A 19,589-nucleotide genomic window follows, 5' to 3' on the forward strand; every position below is an offset into this window, starting at 1 on the left:
TGTTTGCGACATCTGTGAACCTATAAGCATAAAAGAATTACCCGTTTTGAAATACCTTGGCCTTCCAGGATAGGGCAAGTAGCGTTAATGGTTAGTATATGTTTATTTATTCAAGTAAATATGATAAATGTGTAGTATAAAAATAACGAAAGACATAAGGGGACAAGAAGCCATCACACACAGAACAGAAGAACAGCGTAAAATACATGAAGAATTGTGCGATGAAAGCCTGCTGTCTAAAACTGTATCATAACCCCTCTAAGAGTAAAAGGAAGGAAAGGTTGTGTTTTGCCATCCTTCATTTCTGTCATAAACATAATTTTCCTATTGACAACATATTTGCGATGTTGATTGATTGAGGAATGGCTTGTGAGAGTGGTTGACTATGATTGGTTATGTGATCATTGTATCTGCGAGTGACTTGTCTATTAACCCTTCATATGTTGATTGTAAATGATTGGTAATGATGTACATGGAGGCCTTTACCATTGTGCTGATCTAGTGGTTAAAGTGTTGACAATGAATGTTTCAATAATATAATTCATGTAAATTACATTATAGCTAGTTGATCAATTTTATTCACGAATAAGTGTTGAATGTAATTGCTTGGTAAAGAAATAAAACCAATGGATAAAAATTACTAACATTAATTCATCTTCTTAAATAGATATATTGTATGCTTGGAACTATACATAAAACACCTGGTCATGTAAATGTACCCAAATTAATGTTTATTATTATGGCTATAGTTTTGGAGAATCTATTGATTAACGAAGACCATTCTGTCATGAGGAGGGTCTCCTAGACTTTTAAGGACTTGGGGCATAAACATTGGTTTTGTTATTATTAATAAGGCTGTACTTCCCATACTTGAAAGAATTGCTTAAATGAGAAAGGATGCAGCTGTTAGAAAGAAGGCCTCCATCACACAACTTTTTATGTTTTTTATGTTGTTCTCCATGGTCAGTATATGATGTTCATGTGTGCTGGCTTCTTGACCCCTGGAGTCTCTTGTTATTAATGTACATGGAGTGTTTAATTTGAGCCATTGGCACTCATTTTCGACACTGGCACTTATTGTTCCTCAACAGACTTTGAATCCAGAGTAAAAGAGAGACAGAACATAAAAGGGGTGTAAAGGAGGAAGAGAAAGAAAAATAAAAAGGTGAACGCAGGGATGACAAAGAACATGCAAGAGCGGGATAAAGATGCAGGGAAAGTTTGGTGGTGGATTAAAGAGGCAGCAGATGGAACTGAGTCTACTCAGCCTTGTGGTTCAGCACTATGACATTCTGCAGGGCCAGCCCCAGGCATCTTAGCAAGACTTTGGGGCCTGACTCTCATTCTTTCAGAAGTTAAGTACTCAATGCATATTTATATTAAGTATATTTATATAGATACATCATGTCTGTGTGTATATTATTCCAGGAATTTATTTATTGTTTAACAATAGTAATGAAAGTCCTTCGTTTGACTGACAAAATATAAATGGTTTCCTTTGGAAATACTTGCTCATAAACTAAGATTTAGTTACTCACGTTTGTCCTTAGCCCTATCAACCCTTTAACACAGTCACACAGACTTCTCCAATAGCTGCCATTTCCACATCAGGCTCTTTCTTGGGAATGACTTTATAGCCACTTGCTTCAACTATATTAACAGTACCTTGTTGGACTGATGGACAATGATGTCTCTAAGGTGTAAACAGTACAATAATTGGCAGTTCAGATGCTATTTAAGGCTTAAGGAACTATCCATGAATGCCGTCATAATAGATCTCAAAACCCCAGCTCACATCATCATACAGCGCCACATTCTAGAATGCCTATTAAAGATGATTGCTGGAGATGCAGGACTGGGCGAAGATAACTTTAGTTTCTTCTCTCGATGACCCCTTAAGACGTTTTACAATATATCCCAGCATTTCAAACTATGTATTGGTCGCCTGGAGAAAAAGAGCAGAACGCATTGCACTTATGGCTTTCTACGGCAAGGGGCTACAGTTCCTCAAGAATAATCCCATCACATACATCTTGCGAAAGTCTAATACACCAAGACAGATGACAAGGCCACAATATAGCTATCCCACTTAGGTAGAAGAACTTCAGCTGCACAGACAGTGCAAAGCTGGAATGCCATCCAGTTGGAAATGCGTCTACTAGAAGGAAGGCCACTAGACTTGACGTGCTCTGAAAACATGGATCCTCACAGGGTTCGATCTACGGTTATTCTAGTCCCGCAGTTGTGCTGCCTACTTAAGCAAGACTTTGTAGATTGCTTCTTAGCTCCATGACGCCCTTTGTCAAACTTATAAAAATAAATAATAATTTAATATACTACAAAGTAGCCATCTCTTTATTTCTCTAGCTAACTGCCAACTGGGGCCATGTTCTCTTGACAGGTAAGCACTTGTCCATCTACCCAGCCACATCTTTCAGCATATGTATTCAGTTATGTTTTTTGTTGTTTTATGTTATGTTACAATATGCCCTGCCATTTCGTAACATAGATTAGCACGGCATGCTATGCTAATTTTATGGTAACGTCATACTGATATAGTGGCCCAGGGCACCAGATTCTGTCGGGCTAGGTTTATGATGGGATCAGGAGTCATTGTTGAACACTCAGATTTCTCAGGCACTGAAAAACTGGTATATTTAACCAATATTAATAAAACTATGCACTGCTTAAGAATCTAGTAAATTATTATATTTGGTATATTTGTGTCCCACCTCTTGGACTCTTACAATTGGTCTCTATGGAGACAAACAAAAGGATGGGTTGAGCGAGTGATGGTGTCAGGCTATGTACATTATATTCTCTTGGGAGGGCACATGATTTTCTGCATGAATCTATAAGTGGTTTTGTTCTTTAGCAGCTAGACAGCAAGAATATTGGTTTCCTACACTATCAAGGTTCACCTAATTGAGCTAAGATTTCAAATGGCCAGGTAGTGTATCTATCTCACTCCATGTCATTGTGGAGATAGGCCCTCTCTTAGAGTTTGGCAGCCCAGGTACCCTGGCACAAACATAGCAGAGTAGTCCATCGAGCAAACTGATGGGCTGCCCACTCTGTTTAGAGTTGGGTGGAACATCACGGCTCCTCCGGCAGAAACCTTGCACCGAGACAGACTTGTGGCTGTCGGTGTAAGGACCTCAATCCATCCACCAAACTTTCTGATGTACTTTTTTTCTGTTCAGGACCACCAGGGAAAAAATTATCCTCACTCCCTGTGAGAAAACTTCTGTGGTGTCAGGGTTGTTTTTTTGTTGGTTTTTATTGTTTTTTTTTTATAACAAAAACAGACTCCTGCTTTGAGAGTTTGTTGTTTGTGAAACCAAATATGTTTGCTGAGGCCACATGAAACATGGTATGATGGCGGCTTCTCTAAAAGCATTGAGATCTTTACCAAGTGGAGACTTCTAAGCATGGTGGCCACTATTCCAGCCCGGGCAGCAGTGGTTATTACCTTCGCCCACCCCCCCTAGCTGCTCCCCACCATTGGACGGAGGCCTGCCTGCTAATTTCTAAGTGAGAGCCATAGTTTCCAGTCCTGGGCTTTTGTGTGTCAACCTGTTGCATTCTGGGAGCTGTGGTCTTGATTCCTTTCATTGTAATACTTAGAGTGGCACACCTGATCACAATGATTTGTGCGTGCAAAGTTCAGGACTAGAAACAGTGTCCGTAATGCCTTGGGTGAGGTGGTCTCCCTAGGAAACTATACCAGAAAGGAAATAACATCTCCCTAACTATTCCAGCATTAATACCCATGGCACAGACAGCCTCAGCTTGGCATGTCTCTCCCTTGGTATCTACTGTCTCCCCTTCGCAGCTCTGTCCTAGTCAGAGCCGTCTGCCTTTTTTTGTGGGTTGCAAACTTCAAAGTTGGATTCCTTGTGTTGGAAACTAAGAGGGTGAATTGGTGCAAGAGCTGAGATTAGTCTGCCATTCCCTGCGCAGATTCGTGTAGATTGCACGATATTTAGCATGCCAGATCCGGATGTCTGGAGTTACACCTCGGCTCTTTGGGGTGCTGTCTTGAGGCAACATTGGGTCCTGGAGGGAGACGGGCCAACATCAGGCTGTGATGCGATTTTAATTAGCAGCAGTCAGCAGAACAGTAAAATGCAATGGCAACAATTTGGTGAGAGGTTATTTTTCATCATAAATGACATGAGCGACAAGGAACTACAACGTTTTTTCTAGGTGAAGGTCCAAAGATGAATTCCACAAATTGAAAATGTTACTTTGAATTGTCTGTACAATGTAAAAACATTTTATGTGCAAGTGGTCTATATATTATCAAACAAAGCCACGTATTCAGTCAGTGCCAGGAGCGGTTGAGGCATGCAGAAGGCAATAATTTGGGGACGCCTGTCAAATGGCACACAAGCGAATATTATTATGTGTTTTCTTAAACTTTTGTGTTAGTGCTATTGATGTAAAAGTAAGCCCCACATAACTGCACTAAACGTGAGTCTGACAGCACTGTTGCAGAAATGTTACTTCTTTACACAGGGCAGAGGGTAGATCAAACCCTTTCAATTACAGCATGGCTGAGAGGCACTCAGGGCTCTGCAGTGCATTGCGGGCAGCAGAATTATGCTGTTTTGTTGTTTTCCTCAATTAAATGGCGGTTATCTCAATGTGTATGTTTTTTTCCAATTAGTTAAAAAATGTGTCCGTGCATTTTGTTGCACCCAGGCTGCATTCAACAATTTAGCTGGACAAAAAACCGGACAAAGTGGCCCAGAGTACTAAATAATTCCTGAAATAAAATCAGTAAAGATGCAGTCCACCACACAGGTAGAGAAGCTGTTGTAGACAATCAACGTATTTTAAACATGCATTGTTTTTACGTATTTGTAAGTTTAAAAAAAAAAAAACATGTTCAGAATGTTCTAGCAGCGGAAACGTTCTACAACAAACGCAACTGAGTCATACTTGGACTCTGGCAGAAAGAGACCCAGATAATATATCTCTCGAACTACCGTTCTATGAAAAATCTTTATAGAGGATTCCAATAATGTATTCCATTTGTACTTCCCCAACCATAAGAGTTCTACATAAATAGAAAGTGTGTGTGCGCGAAAGTGCCTGAACATTGCAGAGAGCTGGCTGTATATATTCTGTTAATGATGTTTATAATTTGTATGGCGAACTTACAGGATACACAGAAGCTGAAGTCTCACGTCTCTATATATATTTATATAAAGAACAAACGGCAAGTGTTTTAAGCTCCGTATTTCACGGCGATGAATTCAACAGGATCTTGTATATAGAGCAGCATGAGGTTTGGGCGCAGTTGAGACTATTTCGCGAGGTTCCGTGTCATTATATTGCGTGTGGTATCTTGCACGCCAGTAAAATCATATCCTACACATCGACCCATCACTACATTGCAAAGTAAATACATAAGCAGTGTTCTTAGCCCAGTCTGTAATTGGTTCTGAAGGCAAGTATAGCTGGAGTTACGAATAATAATTGTATACAATATCATTGTATGTCGTTATTGTTGACTGTGATAGAGGCATCCAATATTTCAGGTGTGATGAGAAGTGGGTGCATGAAAATTGGACAACACGACAAATCCCACCACGCTGTTTCTTCTATGTGTACTTAACGCTGGGTGTAAAGCGGTTGTCTCGAATCACACATTTCTTTGTCAAGAATTTACGTTTCCAAGGTGCAAGTTCGACAGTTTCCCACTAGACCCCATTATTTCAGAAAAGTTGGTTCATAGGTCATTGGCTGCCCTACTTGAAGTCCTTCGAGGTGGTTAAACCTTCATGCATGGCGCTATCAGAGCATCTCTTGCTGTACGTACATATCAGGCCCACAGCGAAATGATAGTCAAAGACATTAAGAGCGCCCGACAAAAGCCAGAGTGCGATGAAAAACATGAATATGTGGAAAATGCAATTCCGTTTCAGCAGCTTTCATAGTGGTCAGCCTGGGTTCGAGAAAGCGTTGGTGCTTCCAGACTGAGTGTAGCCATCTCACGAGAGTGCCGATGGTCGGATGAACTTTAATAACGCTTCGGCAGCAGATTACCACCACTAACAGATTGTAGGGTCTCTTGTTCGTATATACACTGAAGGGAGACCCCTAGCCTGTACAGGGAGTTGTGGGCAACACCACGAATCATGCTGCGGTTTCGCAACCTATACTTTACACAAATGGTGGTGCTCAAATTATTTGACATCATTTACAAATATTACATCATTCCCGTGAATTATGGATTTCAACCAATGATTAGCCTGAGCTGTATTTATCTTAAACAATGTGGAATACGCTCTGTAATTGCATTTATACAGCGCTTACCATCCATGTCAAGGCACTAACCCAAAGAAGGCGGCTATTCATTATTGTTATTGAATGTGTTGGCTGTTGAGTTAGCGTGTGTCCTGCGGAACCTAAGGCATTTCCTCCGGTTTCCGATGGTGGGTCAAGTTTCCAGGAGTTCGGTTTAATTATTAGAGTGAGTTCACACAAGTGCAAAGTGTGGTGCGGTCCAATAATCCCTGGTGGGGGCTGTGCCCCAGAACCCCTCGGCGGCATCCTACGAGCATGCATGCATAAACAGGTAACAATGCAACCGACGTGTGCATCTTCCATCACACGCGCGTGCGCACACACTGCGGTTATATTTAGAGAAATGCGTCCTGAAATAACATGCTCGCGTACTACTTGTCAACTACTTCCAATAACTGCATAGTGTCCATTTGTACACTTGGAATAGATGTTGTTATCCCCTTGGTGAGCAGAACCCCTTGACTTCCACACGGCAAAAAATACATCCTAGTGGCAATAATCACAATAACAACAATTATTATTGTTGTTGTTATTGGTAATTGTAGAAAAATGTTAGTCATCGTAATAACATTAAATAGTATCGGTAGCATTATTTTTAATATTGTTGTTGTTTTTGTTCTAGTGAAACATATCTCGGTGCATCCCCTGTATGACAATAACAGTCCCGCGGCGAGATTACTTATGCAGTCATATCGGGGTGATTACATTTATTGATTTTGCAAACCATTAGCTAACCGATCTATAGGTCATGCATTTAATGTGCACTTACCAGTAACATTTCAATAGTGTTGATCGCTCCCGACTTCTGGAGAGCTGTTCTACTTAGCAAACTGGAAATTGTTTGATTTCCATTTTAAATGTTCGGCAGAGTTTTCTACAGAGCAGGTCTATCTGCCAATAGAAAGGCAGTTTCAGTGTGGGGGTGCTGTGCGCAGATACTCTGTCCTATACCTTTGGGTGCACTATATAGCCACGGCACGTTCATCCACGTATTGAAATAAGTTAAAGTGCGTCCAGGTGTCTGCACAGACGCACACATATAGGAGCGAAACAAAAACTTTCAGTCAAAGGTTTAACAAAACTATAATTACAGAATCGCCATTCCTACGTTTCTAATATATCGCGAGCCGAAGAAAGTAGACAAAGTCCATGCACATTTATATTTCGATATTCGTTATGGTTATTTTCCATCAGTGACACACATGTGTCTGTGTCCGTTGACTATACATCCATTTGTGCCACAAATCGAATCTATTTGGACATTACCTTTTTAGTTTTTAGTTTTGCAGAGTTCTACAGAAAGACCACAGTATTACAAAATGCTGTTTTTCGGTGTCCCGGTTGTATATGCATATATATTAGTCCGTCTTTACGGCATGCTCTAACTCAAGTCTAACAGAGCACCTTTTACTCAACCATGATGAATGGATGGACGAACGAATGGCAGGATGGAGGGCTGGCTGGTGGATGGATGAATGAATGACTGAAATGATGCACACCTACACACGCACAAAGACACGCTGCGTCCTGACAGCGGCAGAGACGGCGCGCGAGCCTGCTTGCAGAAAGCCACCCAGACGCCCACCACTGTTCACGTGCAAAAGAGGCAGCGCTTCCAGAAATGGAATAGAAATGGAAGAGTTGATCTAATAAGCAACAGCAGGACAGCTTTTCAGAAAGGAGCTGCGCTGCAGATCTTACCGGTTGGAGCGGAGAGTGCCCTCCTTCAGGCTGGCAGAGCGGCCTGGCTCCCCTGGCATGCCCCGAGCAGACAGTGACAATGCTGGAGGGCCCCTGATCCCTGGCGAGGGACCGAGAATATCATCAACTTTATCCTGTAAGGGGACTTCAATGCAGCATGGCTCCCCGGTCACGTGACGCAGACACTGGGAGCAGGAAAAGCTTGGGCTGCAATATCACAACAGCAAAATAATATATATATGTATATACTTATAGCTACCGAGAAGTAGAATGAAGGGGGCAGCAGCAGCTCCCAGCAGAAGCCCGCTCCGGCCTCAGACTGCATGCGAAGTAGATATGAGGCTTCTGATGACATGCATTAGTGGGGCGATGGGAGGGGAGGCACCCACATAAAACACAGTCGCCATCAGAGGGGAAGATCTGATAGGCGAAGGGCAGCGATTAAATAGATGTCCAATACCTATCTCTATCACAGCACAACAGGAAGACTAAACACACTTACAATATATATATATTTAATATTTTCTTTGGTATTTAAGTTATTTGTTTGTGTACCATCACCGACGTGTGTTCGCCTTTAAAGTAACAAAATATAGTATTTCATTTTCTAAAGTATTTGAAATATTGCACGATCTGTACGTAAGTTATCTGCAGAGGTTGTTCCCATTTTGCATTGACCCTTTTGTCGGACCCCAAGCCCCAAACAACCTCTCCACCCCCCTCCCACTGGGCACAAAAAATGCAGTAGTCACAACACAAAAAAGAGTGGGTTTTTGCAGAGTTGTTTACCTTTTTTTAAAGCCGTTGGACCCCAGCCAGGTATGCGCACCCCTCGGTGTGAAAGCGCCCGCGAAGGGGGACATGAGGGTGAGGTATTTTGGGGTAGGCTGTTGTGTTCTGCAGAAGTGTTGATGTGCATCTGTTCCAGAGACTGGGCCCCAGAAGACAGTGTATGTGGGTTATATCCAGCCCCTTGTGTGAAGTGCACTGACTCCTTCCCAGCCCTCAACCAAACGTGATGGGGAGAGAGGAGAGGGAAAGGTGTATGTATACATATACATACATGCGCACACACATAGATATGTGTATATACAAATATATATATATATCTACATACATACACACATATATACACACATATATACATACACACATATACATATATATATCTACATACATACATACACACACACATATATATCTACATACATACACACATATACATATATACACACACACATATACATATATATATATATACATACATATATAGACACACACACATATATATATATATATACATATATATATATTATATATATCTACATACATATATACACACACACACATATATATATATATATATATATATATATATATATATATATATATATATATATATATATATATATATATATATTGGGGTCTCTTGGATTACCTTGGTCTATTGGGGTTAGGTAGCAGTATCAGCCATTAATTACTGCATTCATATCCCAAGACAGCCTCCATCTAGGAAAGTCTAGCACGTGCAATGTGTGGGCTGGCGTTTGTGGAATCTGTGTGTCGGTTAATTTGTGAGTCGACTTTTGTTTTGTGCTCACGAGGAGCAGTGTTTTCAACCCCCATGTAGCACGGTAACAGTGGCGCACCCTGATTCATGATTCGCAGATACCTCCCTGTAAACTGCGGTCTTTAACAAACCCGAAGCCCAGATACCGGTTATCAAATAAGAGTTTACTAAAGTCCTTGTTTTCGTGTTAATGCCCGAAAATCCGCATCCATTTAAACAATATGCAACTGATAACGTGCGTTATGCTGCGAGAGAGCCACCTCGGGGTTCAGGTCATATTTACTAAGCACTCGGACTGCAGCCCGCCGTTTAATTTTTGCCGGTGCTTGTAAGTGGGGGGCTCCGGCACCCATTCTTAGGGGACAGGACTTGTTTGTATCAAGAGACGTTGACCCATAGCCGCTGAGAGACGGGGTGAGGATGGAGATGGAAAAGGCAGACAGGGAAACAGTGACCGAGGGAGAAAACGGGATGAAACCGAACCTGCGGGGTGAAATCAAGAGAGAAAGCGTGGGGGTGGAACAGAGAGGCGCGAGGTGGACTCACATCGGCGCTCAGCAGCCCGGCGTCGCGCAGTACTGGGGTCCGGCAGAAAGGAACACATGTTTCTAAGGGAGAAAAAAAACATTTGGCAGCAGCCCTAATATCATTGTTTTTCCTCTAGAAATGATCCACGGCTTCTGGCGTAATGTCGCGTCACCGGACCCCAGGTGCCGAACAATTCAGGATGGGGTGTATCTTTGCCTTCGGTGTATGTTGATGTGTGGGGTGTGTGCATGTGTAGAATACATCTGTGTGTATGTGTGCGCATGTTAATGTTCGTGTGCCCCTGCGTGTGTATGGGTGTAAACTATGAGGGGGCAGATTTTATTTGCGGGTATTTCGAAAACACCACGAATGCACCCGAAACTGAACATAGAAAGGATATGACGCATTAACAGAGTCAATAAAGATGAATTTGCGAAGCTGCTAAGTTACATGTAATTTGTGTGACTGTTTTGTATAGCGCTTCTGCCCCAGACGCGCATCGGGCGCCTCACAGAGCACTGGGTGCTTGGCAGAGACTTCGAGTGGTTCATGTCACGTCTCATAAATGCGACAGGACGACCGACTCGAGGAGGGGAACATTCAAGACACTATTCCAAGAGATGGAAAGGGTGAGTTTTTGGTTGTTAGGGTGGCTGTGTGCGGAGCGGTTTCACCTTTTGATGCTCCAAGCCCAACACGCGTTGTCCGAATTGAAAAGTCTTAAAATAAAATAGCATTTATAACTATTTAAAGCTATACTATTTTTTATGTTGTCGTGAGAGTTAATTTAAACCAAACAGAGCCGAAAAACGCAGCTAATCGAAAATACGTAAATTACCTGGAACTGCATATAAACCCACCTGTTACAGGAATAAAAAAAAAAATCTAAGTTAATAGTGCCAGTATAGTAACTAAAATAATTATAATGGCCAAACCAATATAAATGATAGCAGTTTTAGTACTAATATTGTAGTTCATAATATTAGTCATAATGGTAATATTCATCCTTGATCTACGGCCCGTGAGGCTGTGCTCGGGACGTTGAATGCCCGCTGAGGTCTCACTGTGCCCGGGTTCATGACACCAGGAGCTGCTACGAATTTGATAGCCTTTCAGTGTAGGGGGCGGGGGTGGTCAAGTCCGTGGGGCTGCTGAACCCCCTCGTTGGAGTCCTCGCATCGCGACGTAGGGCGCCCGTGCATGGGGGTGCTGAACCCCTCCTTCGGAGCACCTCGTATCTTGTAGTAGGGCGCCCGTGCATCGGGGTGCTGAACCCCTCGTTCGGAGCACCTCGTACCTTGTAGTAGGGCGCACGTGCACGGGGGTGCTGAAACCCTCGTTCAGAGCGCTTTACACCTTGTCTTGAGGGAAAATATAAAAGAAAAAGTTCGGCAATTGTGAGGAACAAAAAGTGACGTTTAAACGCGCTATCATCGGAGTGTGCCCTTGTTTTGATATATATTTTTAAATGTTCAGGCTGGTTGATGAAAATGTAAAAATCTCTAAATTCCACAGAAAGAGAATAACAAAACTAAAAATTCTGGGGCGCTTTTCATCGTGGGTGTGAAACGCACTTACAGAAACTCCGGGCTGGGGGAAGCAGAACCTTGGGGGGTGGGGGGGATGTGAGGGGGCACTGGTGACGTATGACGTCACTCAATCATACGTCTGGGTGCGCGTGCGCAAACAATATCTTTCACAGATACTGAGGTTGATGACGAATGCACGCTGCATTTAAACGGTGTGTACTTCTGCGCTAATAGAGGCTTTAGGGGGAAGGGTTTCTACTGCACACTCAGGTGCACGCACGTCTGTGTAGGTGTGGATGACATTGGATAGATGGATGTCTCCTAGATTGATGGATCCTGGAAGGATGGATGGCCGGATGGTTGGTTTGGGATGGATGCTTTGCTGGATGGACGTTTCCTGAGCGGATGGACAGGCGGGATATTGGATGGATGTATTTATTTCTTAGGCGGATGGGGTGATATTGGACGGACGGATAAAGAGACACAGACCCACCTACATTTAAGGAACAGTTCTTAAAGTTTAGGTATCCACATTTCCATGTCGCTTATCGCACATAGTGGTGCAAAGACACCGTTTCTAATGGGATTCCTCAAATTACTATTTTTTAACGCTGAAAAGTGGGGAAGACATGGTATCATTCGATTTCCGGGAGCATGGATGCTATAGAGCACAGAGGTCCAGCTACTCTGCTCTTAATTGTAGAAAATCCCAATTTGACTTAAGCTCCCGCGACAACATTCTGCAGATAAAGTATATTTATTTTAAATTATGGGAACTAATGAAATGGATTTTTTCATAGCATTTCTGCGCAACTTTTCTTTTAGCGGGAAACCGGGACACGGACGCAAATAAGAAGGGACCTCTTCAACTTTTAGACGTGATGTGACCTTTCCTCTCAAGTGGTCGCTCCCTGGACGAGGGGCGTTAGCACTTTATGTCACCTGATGTGTAAATGCGCGCTTCCTTCGCAGCATCTGTGTGTCCCGAACAGGTAGCAAGGCGGCGGATGCGCCCTCTGAGGACAACATCGGAGACCAGAGGTAAGGGCCCCATCAACTGACCCAGAGGGTGAATTTAACTCTTGTCCAAAGCGTGCGTCTCCAGCTTCGGGGGCGGAGTCCTGAGATGTGTAATTCACCCGTGGCCAAAGCCCGGAGTCTCCTGTCCTCAGGGAACGAACCCAGAGAAGAGCAGTGAACCCGTGTCCAAAACTTGAGCGTTTTCGGCCTTCGACCTGGTCATGAGATGCGCACTGAACCTGTGAACAAAGCCTGTATACTCCGTCCACATGGACTGAGCCCTGAGCTATGCACTGAACCCGTGTCCAAAGCTTGAGCTTTTTCGGCCTTGGACTTGGTCCTGAGATGCGCCCTGAACCTGTCTACAAAGCCTGTATACTCCGTCCTCAGGGACTGAGCCCTGAGATATATGCACTGAACCCGTGTCCAAAGCCTGTATTCTCCGTCCTCGGGGAATGCGCCCTGAGATATGCATGAACCCGAGTCCGATGCCTGGAGTCTTCTGTCCTCAGGGACTGAGGCCTGAGCTATGCACTGAACCTGAGTACAACGCCTGTATACTCCGTCATCAGGGACTTAGGCCTGAGCAATACTTTGAACCCGAGTCCGATGCCTGGAGTCTTCTGTGCTCAGGGACTGAGCCCTGAGCTATGCACTGAACCTGTGTACAACGCCTGTATACTCCGTCCTCAGGGACTGAGGCCTGAACTATGCACTGAACCTGTCTACAAAGCCTGTACACTCCGTCCTCATGGACTGAGCCCTGAGCTATATGCACTGAACCCGTGTCCAAAGCCTGTATTCTCCGTCCTCGGGGAATGCTCACTGAGCTATGCATTGAACCCGTGTCCAATGCCTGTGACCCTGAGCCTTAGCCGTGCATGCCGCTCAGGTCCAAGCCTGGGGCCTCCGCCCGCAGGGAAGAACGCCGAGGTGTGCATTGAACCCGGGTCCAAAGCCTGCAGCCCCCGGCCTCGGAGACCAGGGGCTGTTGTGATTATCAGAATTCACTGCTAGACGGCCCTGTCTGGAATCCGAACTTCCGTGTCCTAAGTGAGTTATTCGAGGGATAAATCGTGACGGGGCCATAAATCAGCAGAGCTACCTGAGCACAAGAAGCTGCTGTCTCCGCAGACACTCGACGGACCGGTGGGGAGAACCCGCCCCCATGTTTGTTTGTGTTTCAAGAAATATATGTGTGCGCTGATTTGAAGAGCTCCTTCCACAGCCTAAAGTGCACACGTCTTCTCTTAACCTGAGAGCCGAACAAGTGACGAATCTAGAATACAAGCGCGAGCACGCACCAAAATAAATCACACTGACGGGCGCGTACTACACACAGGCAAGGGCCAAAGCACCGTCATGCAACCGTAACATCACAGGGTTTCCATGCCAGTAAAAACGCAGACACGTAAAACATGACACATATAAAGCACATAGAAACACATGCAGCAGTTACACGTACACCCTCCCGTCAAAGGCATGTAAATACACAGATGAACACACACATATAGACGCATGTAAAGATAGACACACGTACACAAAATAAAGAGTGGAGGCTTTCGTGGACACTCAATACACTACTCCCCCTGCAAAGACGGTGACAGGGACAGACAAGCACATGTAACGAGATACATAGAAAAGCAGGCCCATGTCAATGCAAAGCCACATACGGCGACATAAATAGCAAATCTAAATACGCAGAAACGCACAGGCATCCCTAATAAAGAAAAACCTCATACAAGCATTCAGGCAACAAGTACATGCAAAGACACGCACACAAAGGCATAAACACAGAAGTGTATGCACAGTCAGGCACGTACAAACACAGACGCAAATATCAACACATTCACACGTAAATGTAAAGACAAGGACGCATGTAGGCACAGTCACACAGACCAACACAATTTGCAAAACGAAAGACCTCAACATATAAGTGCAAAACACAGCAATACCGACACTTTGCAGAACGAGAATATAAACGTAGAAAATCGTGCAGCCATATGCAAAAACAAAAAATTGTTACAAACCGAGGTAAACGCAAATACAACAATTACCGGAAAAACGCACACAATCATACAAACGAAATGCAAAAATAAAGAAAGGCGGATACACATAAAAGACAGGGAACAAACACTATGAACAGATAGATACACAAATTAAAAATAAACGCAAAATTCCAAAAATGTTAAAATAAAATAGGAAATGACAGGAATACACGGTTTAACAAACAGAAACGCGAAAAGGTATTATACCTACCCACCTAGTACTATAACTCATAATAAAGATCCCGACCGCAGATGCATGTGAAACACACAGAAACAATTACATTTAGGCAGACAGCAAGAACAGATATACATAACAAGTGAAAACAATGTCACTGCTACAAAAACAAACGCAGTACAGACGTATATATCACACGTAGTAAACAACTTTTATCCAAATATTACATTTTCATTTCTAGCTAACTTCTAGGAACAAGGGCCGTTCAAGCAACTTCGATTGATTTAACTTTTGTTTTCAAAACATTTCCTTAACAAAAAATATGTATGCAATGCACACTGCCACTGTTGGCGCTTCAAGGCACTCTAGAGAGAGTAGGGATGGCATGTGTGCGGCTCCATGGCACTCACGTCAGTGGCTACAGAAGGATGAAAGCCTGAGCTGTTCACGAAGCCGCACGTGTGATCTGCATGTTACACTAAAACTTCTGGTGTAGATGCGTTAACCCACCGAGTTATCTCACCAGATTTGCACAGGAGGCATGCGTCAAATATTATCACACATTACTGCCTGCCAAGAACCCGTACGTCGAAATACGATTTCAACGCCACATATTTTAATGGTGAAAAAAAACCTTTTGAGCGAGCACTTTGGAAGCCTGGAAGCTGGGCCCGAGGAGAGTCGTGCACGGGATTTTCCCAGGGATATTAGCAGCCCGCGCTCATTAGGACAAGGGGCCTCCCGGCAGTTTTGGCCTGCGCAGCGCAGGAGATGTAAACACCGAGCAGAGTGCCTGCAACGACTGTCAGGACCCGCTTTGAACTGCTGCCTGCACATTCCCATACACCGGGTTCCCAAGCAATACGAAAAGGCCAGTTTGATCCTCCCCGTGTTGGTCACATCGGACCTCATACATCTCCCGCTCCCGCTGGCCGGGCTCAGCCGCACATCCGATATCTGCGGCGCAGGCACGGAATATAAACAAGAGATCAGAACATTCTTCTAAAATTAAAATGCGCTTTACTGTAGCGGGCCTTTGATTCACAACCGCTTGGCTTATTCTGGAGCGGTTACAATAACAAGTGTTTTATCCGGGAGTGGGCTCAAGAGCAGGGCAAGGGGCCTCTGGACAGACCCCCAAGCCCTCCATTTTCGGATGCAGCTGAGGGTCCTGCCTAAATACCCTTTCGTTTTATATCTTGACGCTTGCTTTCTGCGGGATCGTCGTTAGGTTAGGTTTGTGGGCGGTGTTTACAGTAGGCCATCTTCGGATGGAGCTGGTCGGGGAGGGATGACTCTGCGATCTTGTGGGTACCTTGAAACAACTGGGTGAGAAACAGCCCATGGGTGTCTTTGAAACGGAAGAAAGAACGGGATAGTTAGTTCTCTCTTTTAACCAGGGATTGCTATACGAACCGTGTACCTCCGGCCCGCGAACTCTTCTCTTAGGTTTCCGAACCGCCCTGCCGCCCCTGGATGAAGCCCCTTCGTCAGCCAGGGACTATTCCGAACTGAGATAACTGGAAATGCGTTTAGACCAATAATACGGAGCCATCTCGCCATTCCAAACCTCACTTATTTTATGTCTCTGGTAATAAATACATTAATAATAATCAAGTGTGTAGTCCCAAATAGGACGTCATCCAAGGCCCACTTTGCAAAATAATGTGCAAGTCTTAACGGGTTGAAATTCGTACCTTCCTTGATTTCAGATAAAGTGCTATCTCGACCCTGCCATGATTCACATCAGGTTTTTGTAGATTTATGAAATTGGCTGGTGCCATTTTAGCAAAGTGTTTACAACCTTTGTCAATTTCTAAAAGCTGGCATTTATTAAAGATGAAATATCGTCCAAAACGTGTTGTAGGAAAGAAATCTTGGAAAACCTACGATTTGAGTGAGAATATATTTCTTTTCTAGAAATGTTGTGACCCCGCGATTTCTCTTGAAGAACTAAACATTTGCACACCTCCGATTTAAACCTGTAGCTTGAGCCCACGCAGATCCAAGCAGCACGCGCCCTTCGGACATACCTTGCAGTCTTGGCGCAGGGCTCGCGCGCTGGGGACGTAGCACGTTCATTCGAACGCTCCCACCACACTTGGAAGCGGGTGACGTAGCACGTTCATTCGGACGCGTCACCACACGTGAAGCTGTGCCCCTGGCGCCTACAGACAGATGGAAAGAAGTCAGAGACCGAAAGTACAAAGAACCGTCTACGCGCAGGGAGGAGGGACTGACACAATCTGAAAAGACCAAAGCAACGTAGCAGTCCATATGATACTCACATAATATTGATAACAGAGTTGTGTATATAACTTCATAACACCGAGTGACTGCCAAGATGGTGACATGTATCTTGTTGTTTACAGCAGGTTGGGAGAAATCCTTCAAAAGTAGTAAGCGGGTATGCATGGGTGCAACTTCGCTCACACTCTCCCCCAACACTCCACATTTAAGTACAGCCAGCGCTTTAAATGGAACTACGAAAGAGCAGGTATTCACTAACTAGACTACCTGTTTGCTGCTGAGAATTGAGGTACTCTCCTATTAAATGTATTGCAGCAGTGCTGAGAAGTGCAGGTACTATCCCTTCCAAATTAAAGAAGTGCAAGTACTCAGTAACTGCCCATAAAAAGCACTGTGCACTGCGATGTACACCAAATCATGTTTGGAACATGTCTTTGTAACTCACTCATCTCAACCAACATCTCTCGCATAAGAAACACTGAAAATTGTCCTTTTTCGTGGGAACCCCATTTTTTGCTGAGTTTATTGCTGGTTCCTAGATTCTGGCTACTGGGGTGCTGCCATATAGTACTCATTGTATGTGCTCTGACCCCTAAAATATGTAAAAATTGGCTAATATATTTACATATTTAAGTCTCCCGTAAGGCCAGAGTATATGGTATAGACACTACACCCATGGCAAGAAAGTTAAATGTCACCTGTGGACCACAGAATGTATTCTGCCATCCACCAAGGTAGCACAGGAAAACATAGCTTCAAGCCTGTCATTGTAGTCTGAGTGCTGCAAGTTAAATCTGCAATCCGACCTGTCAAAATAACTATTTTGGCAAGGTGAAAACCTTCATTGGAAATATTAATGTCACCCCCTACGTACGCCTTGTAGCTCACAAGATATGATGCTTGGAGATTAAAAGTGTGACATGTAGAAATTTTATGCTACCATGTGCCTGCAGTGACAAGCCCCCCAAAACTATTTTTACTTTGAAGGCCCTGACTAATCTACAAGAAAGTATAGATTAAAATATCAAATCTGACATCTTGGGTTTGCGACAAGGTAGATATATAATTAAGTCATTATTTTTAGTATTTATCTAAAATCCAATATAATACTAAATTTAGATTTGTTAACAGGTATTTAGGAAAAGTAATTTTCAGACTGTTGCCTTTTTCTTCTCTGAAGTTTCAGGAGGCTAATTTACATGATAGTAGCTGCACTGTCACTGTCTGATCTTAATAAGGTGTGAAAACTGCTCCCAGAGCAGAACAATGGTTGAGGCCTGGTGACAGGGTGGGCTGGGTATGGACAGCTGAGGAAGTTCCAGGAACTTCATTAATCTGAAAGGGACAGGGACAAAGCTTGACCTTGATAGTATAAAGTAAATGAAGACTTAAAGAAAAGAAAGCCTTTATTCTTTAGGCCCAAGATAGTCACTTGGGCCGTAGTGCAGCAGGAAGGGGAGCTGGTTCCAGAACAAGATTTGCGTAGTTTAGGAGGGGAATGCTCATTTCCCTAAACACACCCGTGTGGCACTCAAGCTCTCTGCAAAGGCACGGGCCTGGGTCTTCTTAAATTCTTCCTAAAATATTGCATTCTCTTGTATTACAAACTGGATGTGCTGCAAAAGTGTAGAGTTGCCCTCAGGAACATTTTCCCAATTGGTAAGGTAGTGTCCTGGAGTCACCCCCACCCGGTGGCAACTGAACTGTACAAACATGGGCCTCCCCACCATCCAGTCAAAACATTTTCCGGACCTGTGGAAGAACGAAAGAATGCCTTCTGCTGCAGTTTTAGACCTATGAGGAGACCTGGAGGGCTGGACCAGCTCCCACGTGTACAAAGAACAAACAAGTGAACTCCAGGGGTGAGGTGGCTGACCTCCTGTGTGGTGGTTGGGATTGACAAATGGCCAGAGACCTTTTTCCTAGAGCGACCAATTGAAGCTGGAAGAGGACTGGACCCTGCTGGTGGCCTCTGCTAGAGTGATACCTGTAAGTGCTGCCCCTGAGATCCTGGGAGCTTAAGTGGTGTCCAAAAGGACTTAATCTTAAATCTCTGAAAAATTTGGACTTGGAAAACATTTGGACATCCAGACCTCCAAAGGACTGGTACCAACCACCCAAGTAAATCCATTCAAGTTGCGACCTCCCTGGACAAGCAAATCAGGTTGGTCCCACTCTGAGCTTTTGCCTGAAAATCCAGTTCAGCAGACCCTGTTGTGCGGTTCCTGTTATGGTGACAAGACTGCATATTTTCAGGACGGCAGCACCACTTTGTGTTGGTGACTGAGTCAGTCCCACACCCCCTGGAAGCTGTCGGCCTGATTCCTAGCTTGCCCGCAGTGCCTCACCCAAACCTAAAAAGTAAAGGTGACTTGTGGCAACCTAAACAAGACACCCTGACTCCTCAGGAAAGACGTGGTAAACAGATCATATCCCTTTCGCTCAGTTAG

The 19,589-nt window shown here is 44.0% G+C and overlaps 1 protein-coding gene and 1 long non-coding RNA gene across 4 annotated transcripts in view; one reads left to right on the forward strand and one right to left on the reverse strand.

The window, feature by feature from the left end:
* Positions 1–8,942, reverse strand: part of TBX4 (T-box transcription factor 4) — a 373,100-nt gene extending 364,158 nt beyond the window's left edge. Inside the window, exon 1 of one of the 3 annotated variants that reach the window (XM_069226451.1) lies at positions 8,809–8,942. Coding sequence is in view for 1 of the 3 variants with exons in the window: in XM_069226447.1 (XP_069082548.1) it covers positions 8,279–8,344 (66 nt within the window). In the remaining 2 variants the exon portion in view is untranslated. Of the gene's footprint in view, positions 1–8,019; positions 8,257–8,278; positions 8,368–8,808 lie in introns of those variants that run through there. The other 2 variants (XM_069226447.1, XM_069226450.1) reach the window with 2 other exon arrangements.
* A 1,665-nt stretch (positions 8,943–10,607) lies between these two features.
* The window catches only part of LOC138285918 (uncharacterized), a 76,124-nt gene continuing 67,142 nt past the window's right edge, over positions 10,608–19,589 (forward strand). The window contains exon 1 of the long non-coding RNA XR_011201662.1: positions 10,608–10,746. This is a non-coding gene — a long non-coding RNA (uncharacterized lncRNA). The remainder of the gene's footprint in view (positions 10,747–19,589) is intronic.

Source organism: Pleurodeles waltl, chromosome 3_1 (genome assembly GCF_031143425.1).
Source record: "Pleurodeles waltl isolate 20211129_DDA chromosome 3_1, aPleWal1.hap1.20221129, whole genome shotgun sequence".
NCBI lineage: Eukaryota > Metazoa > Chordata > Amphibia > Caudata > Salamandridae > Pleurodeles > Pleurodeles waltl.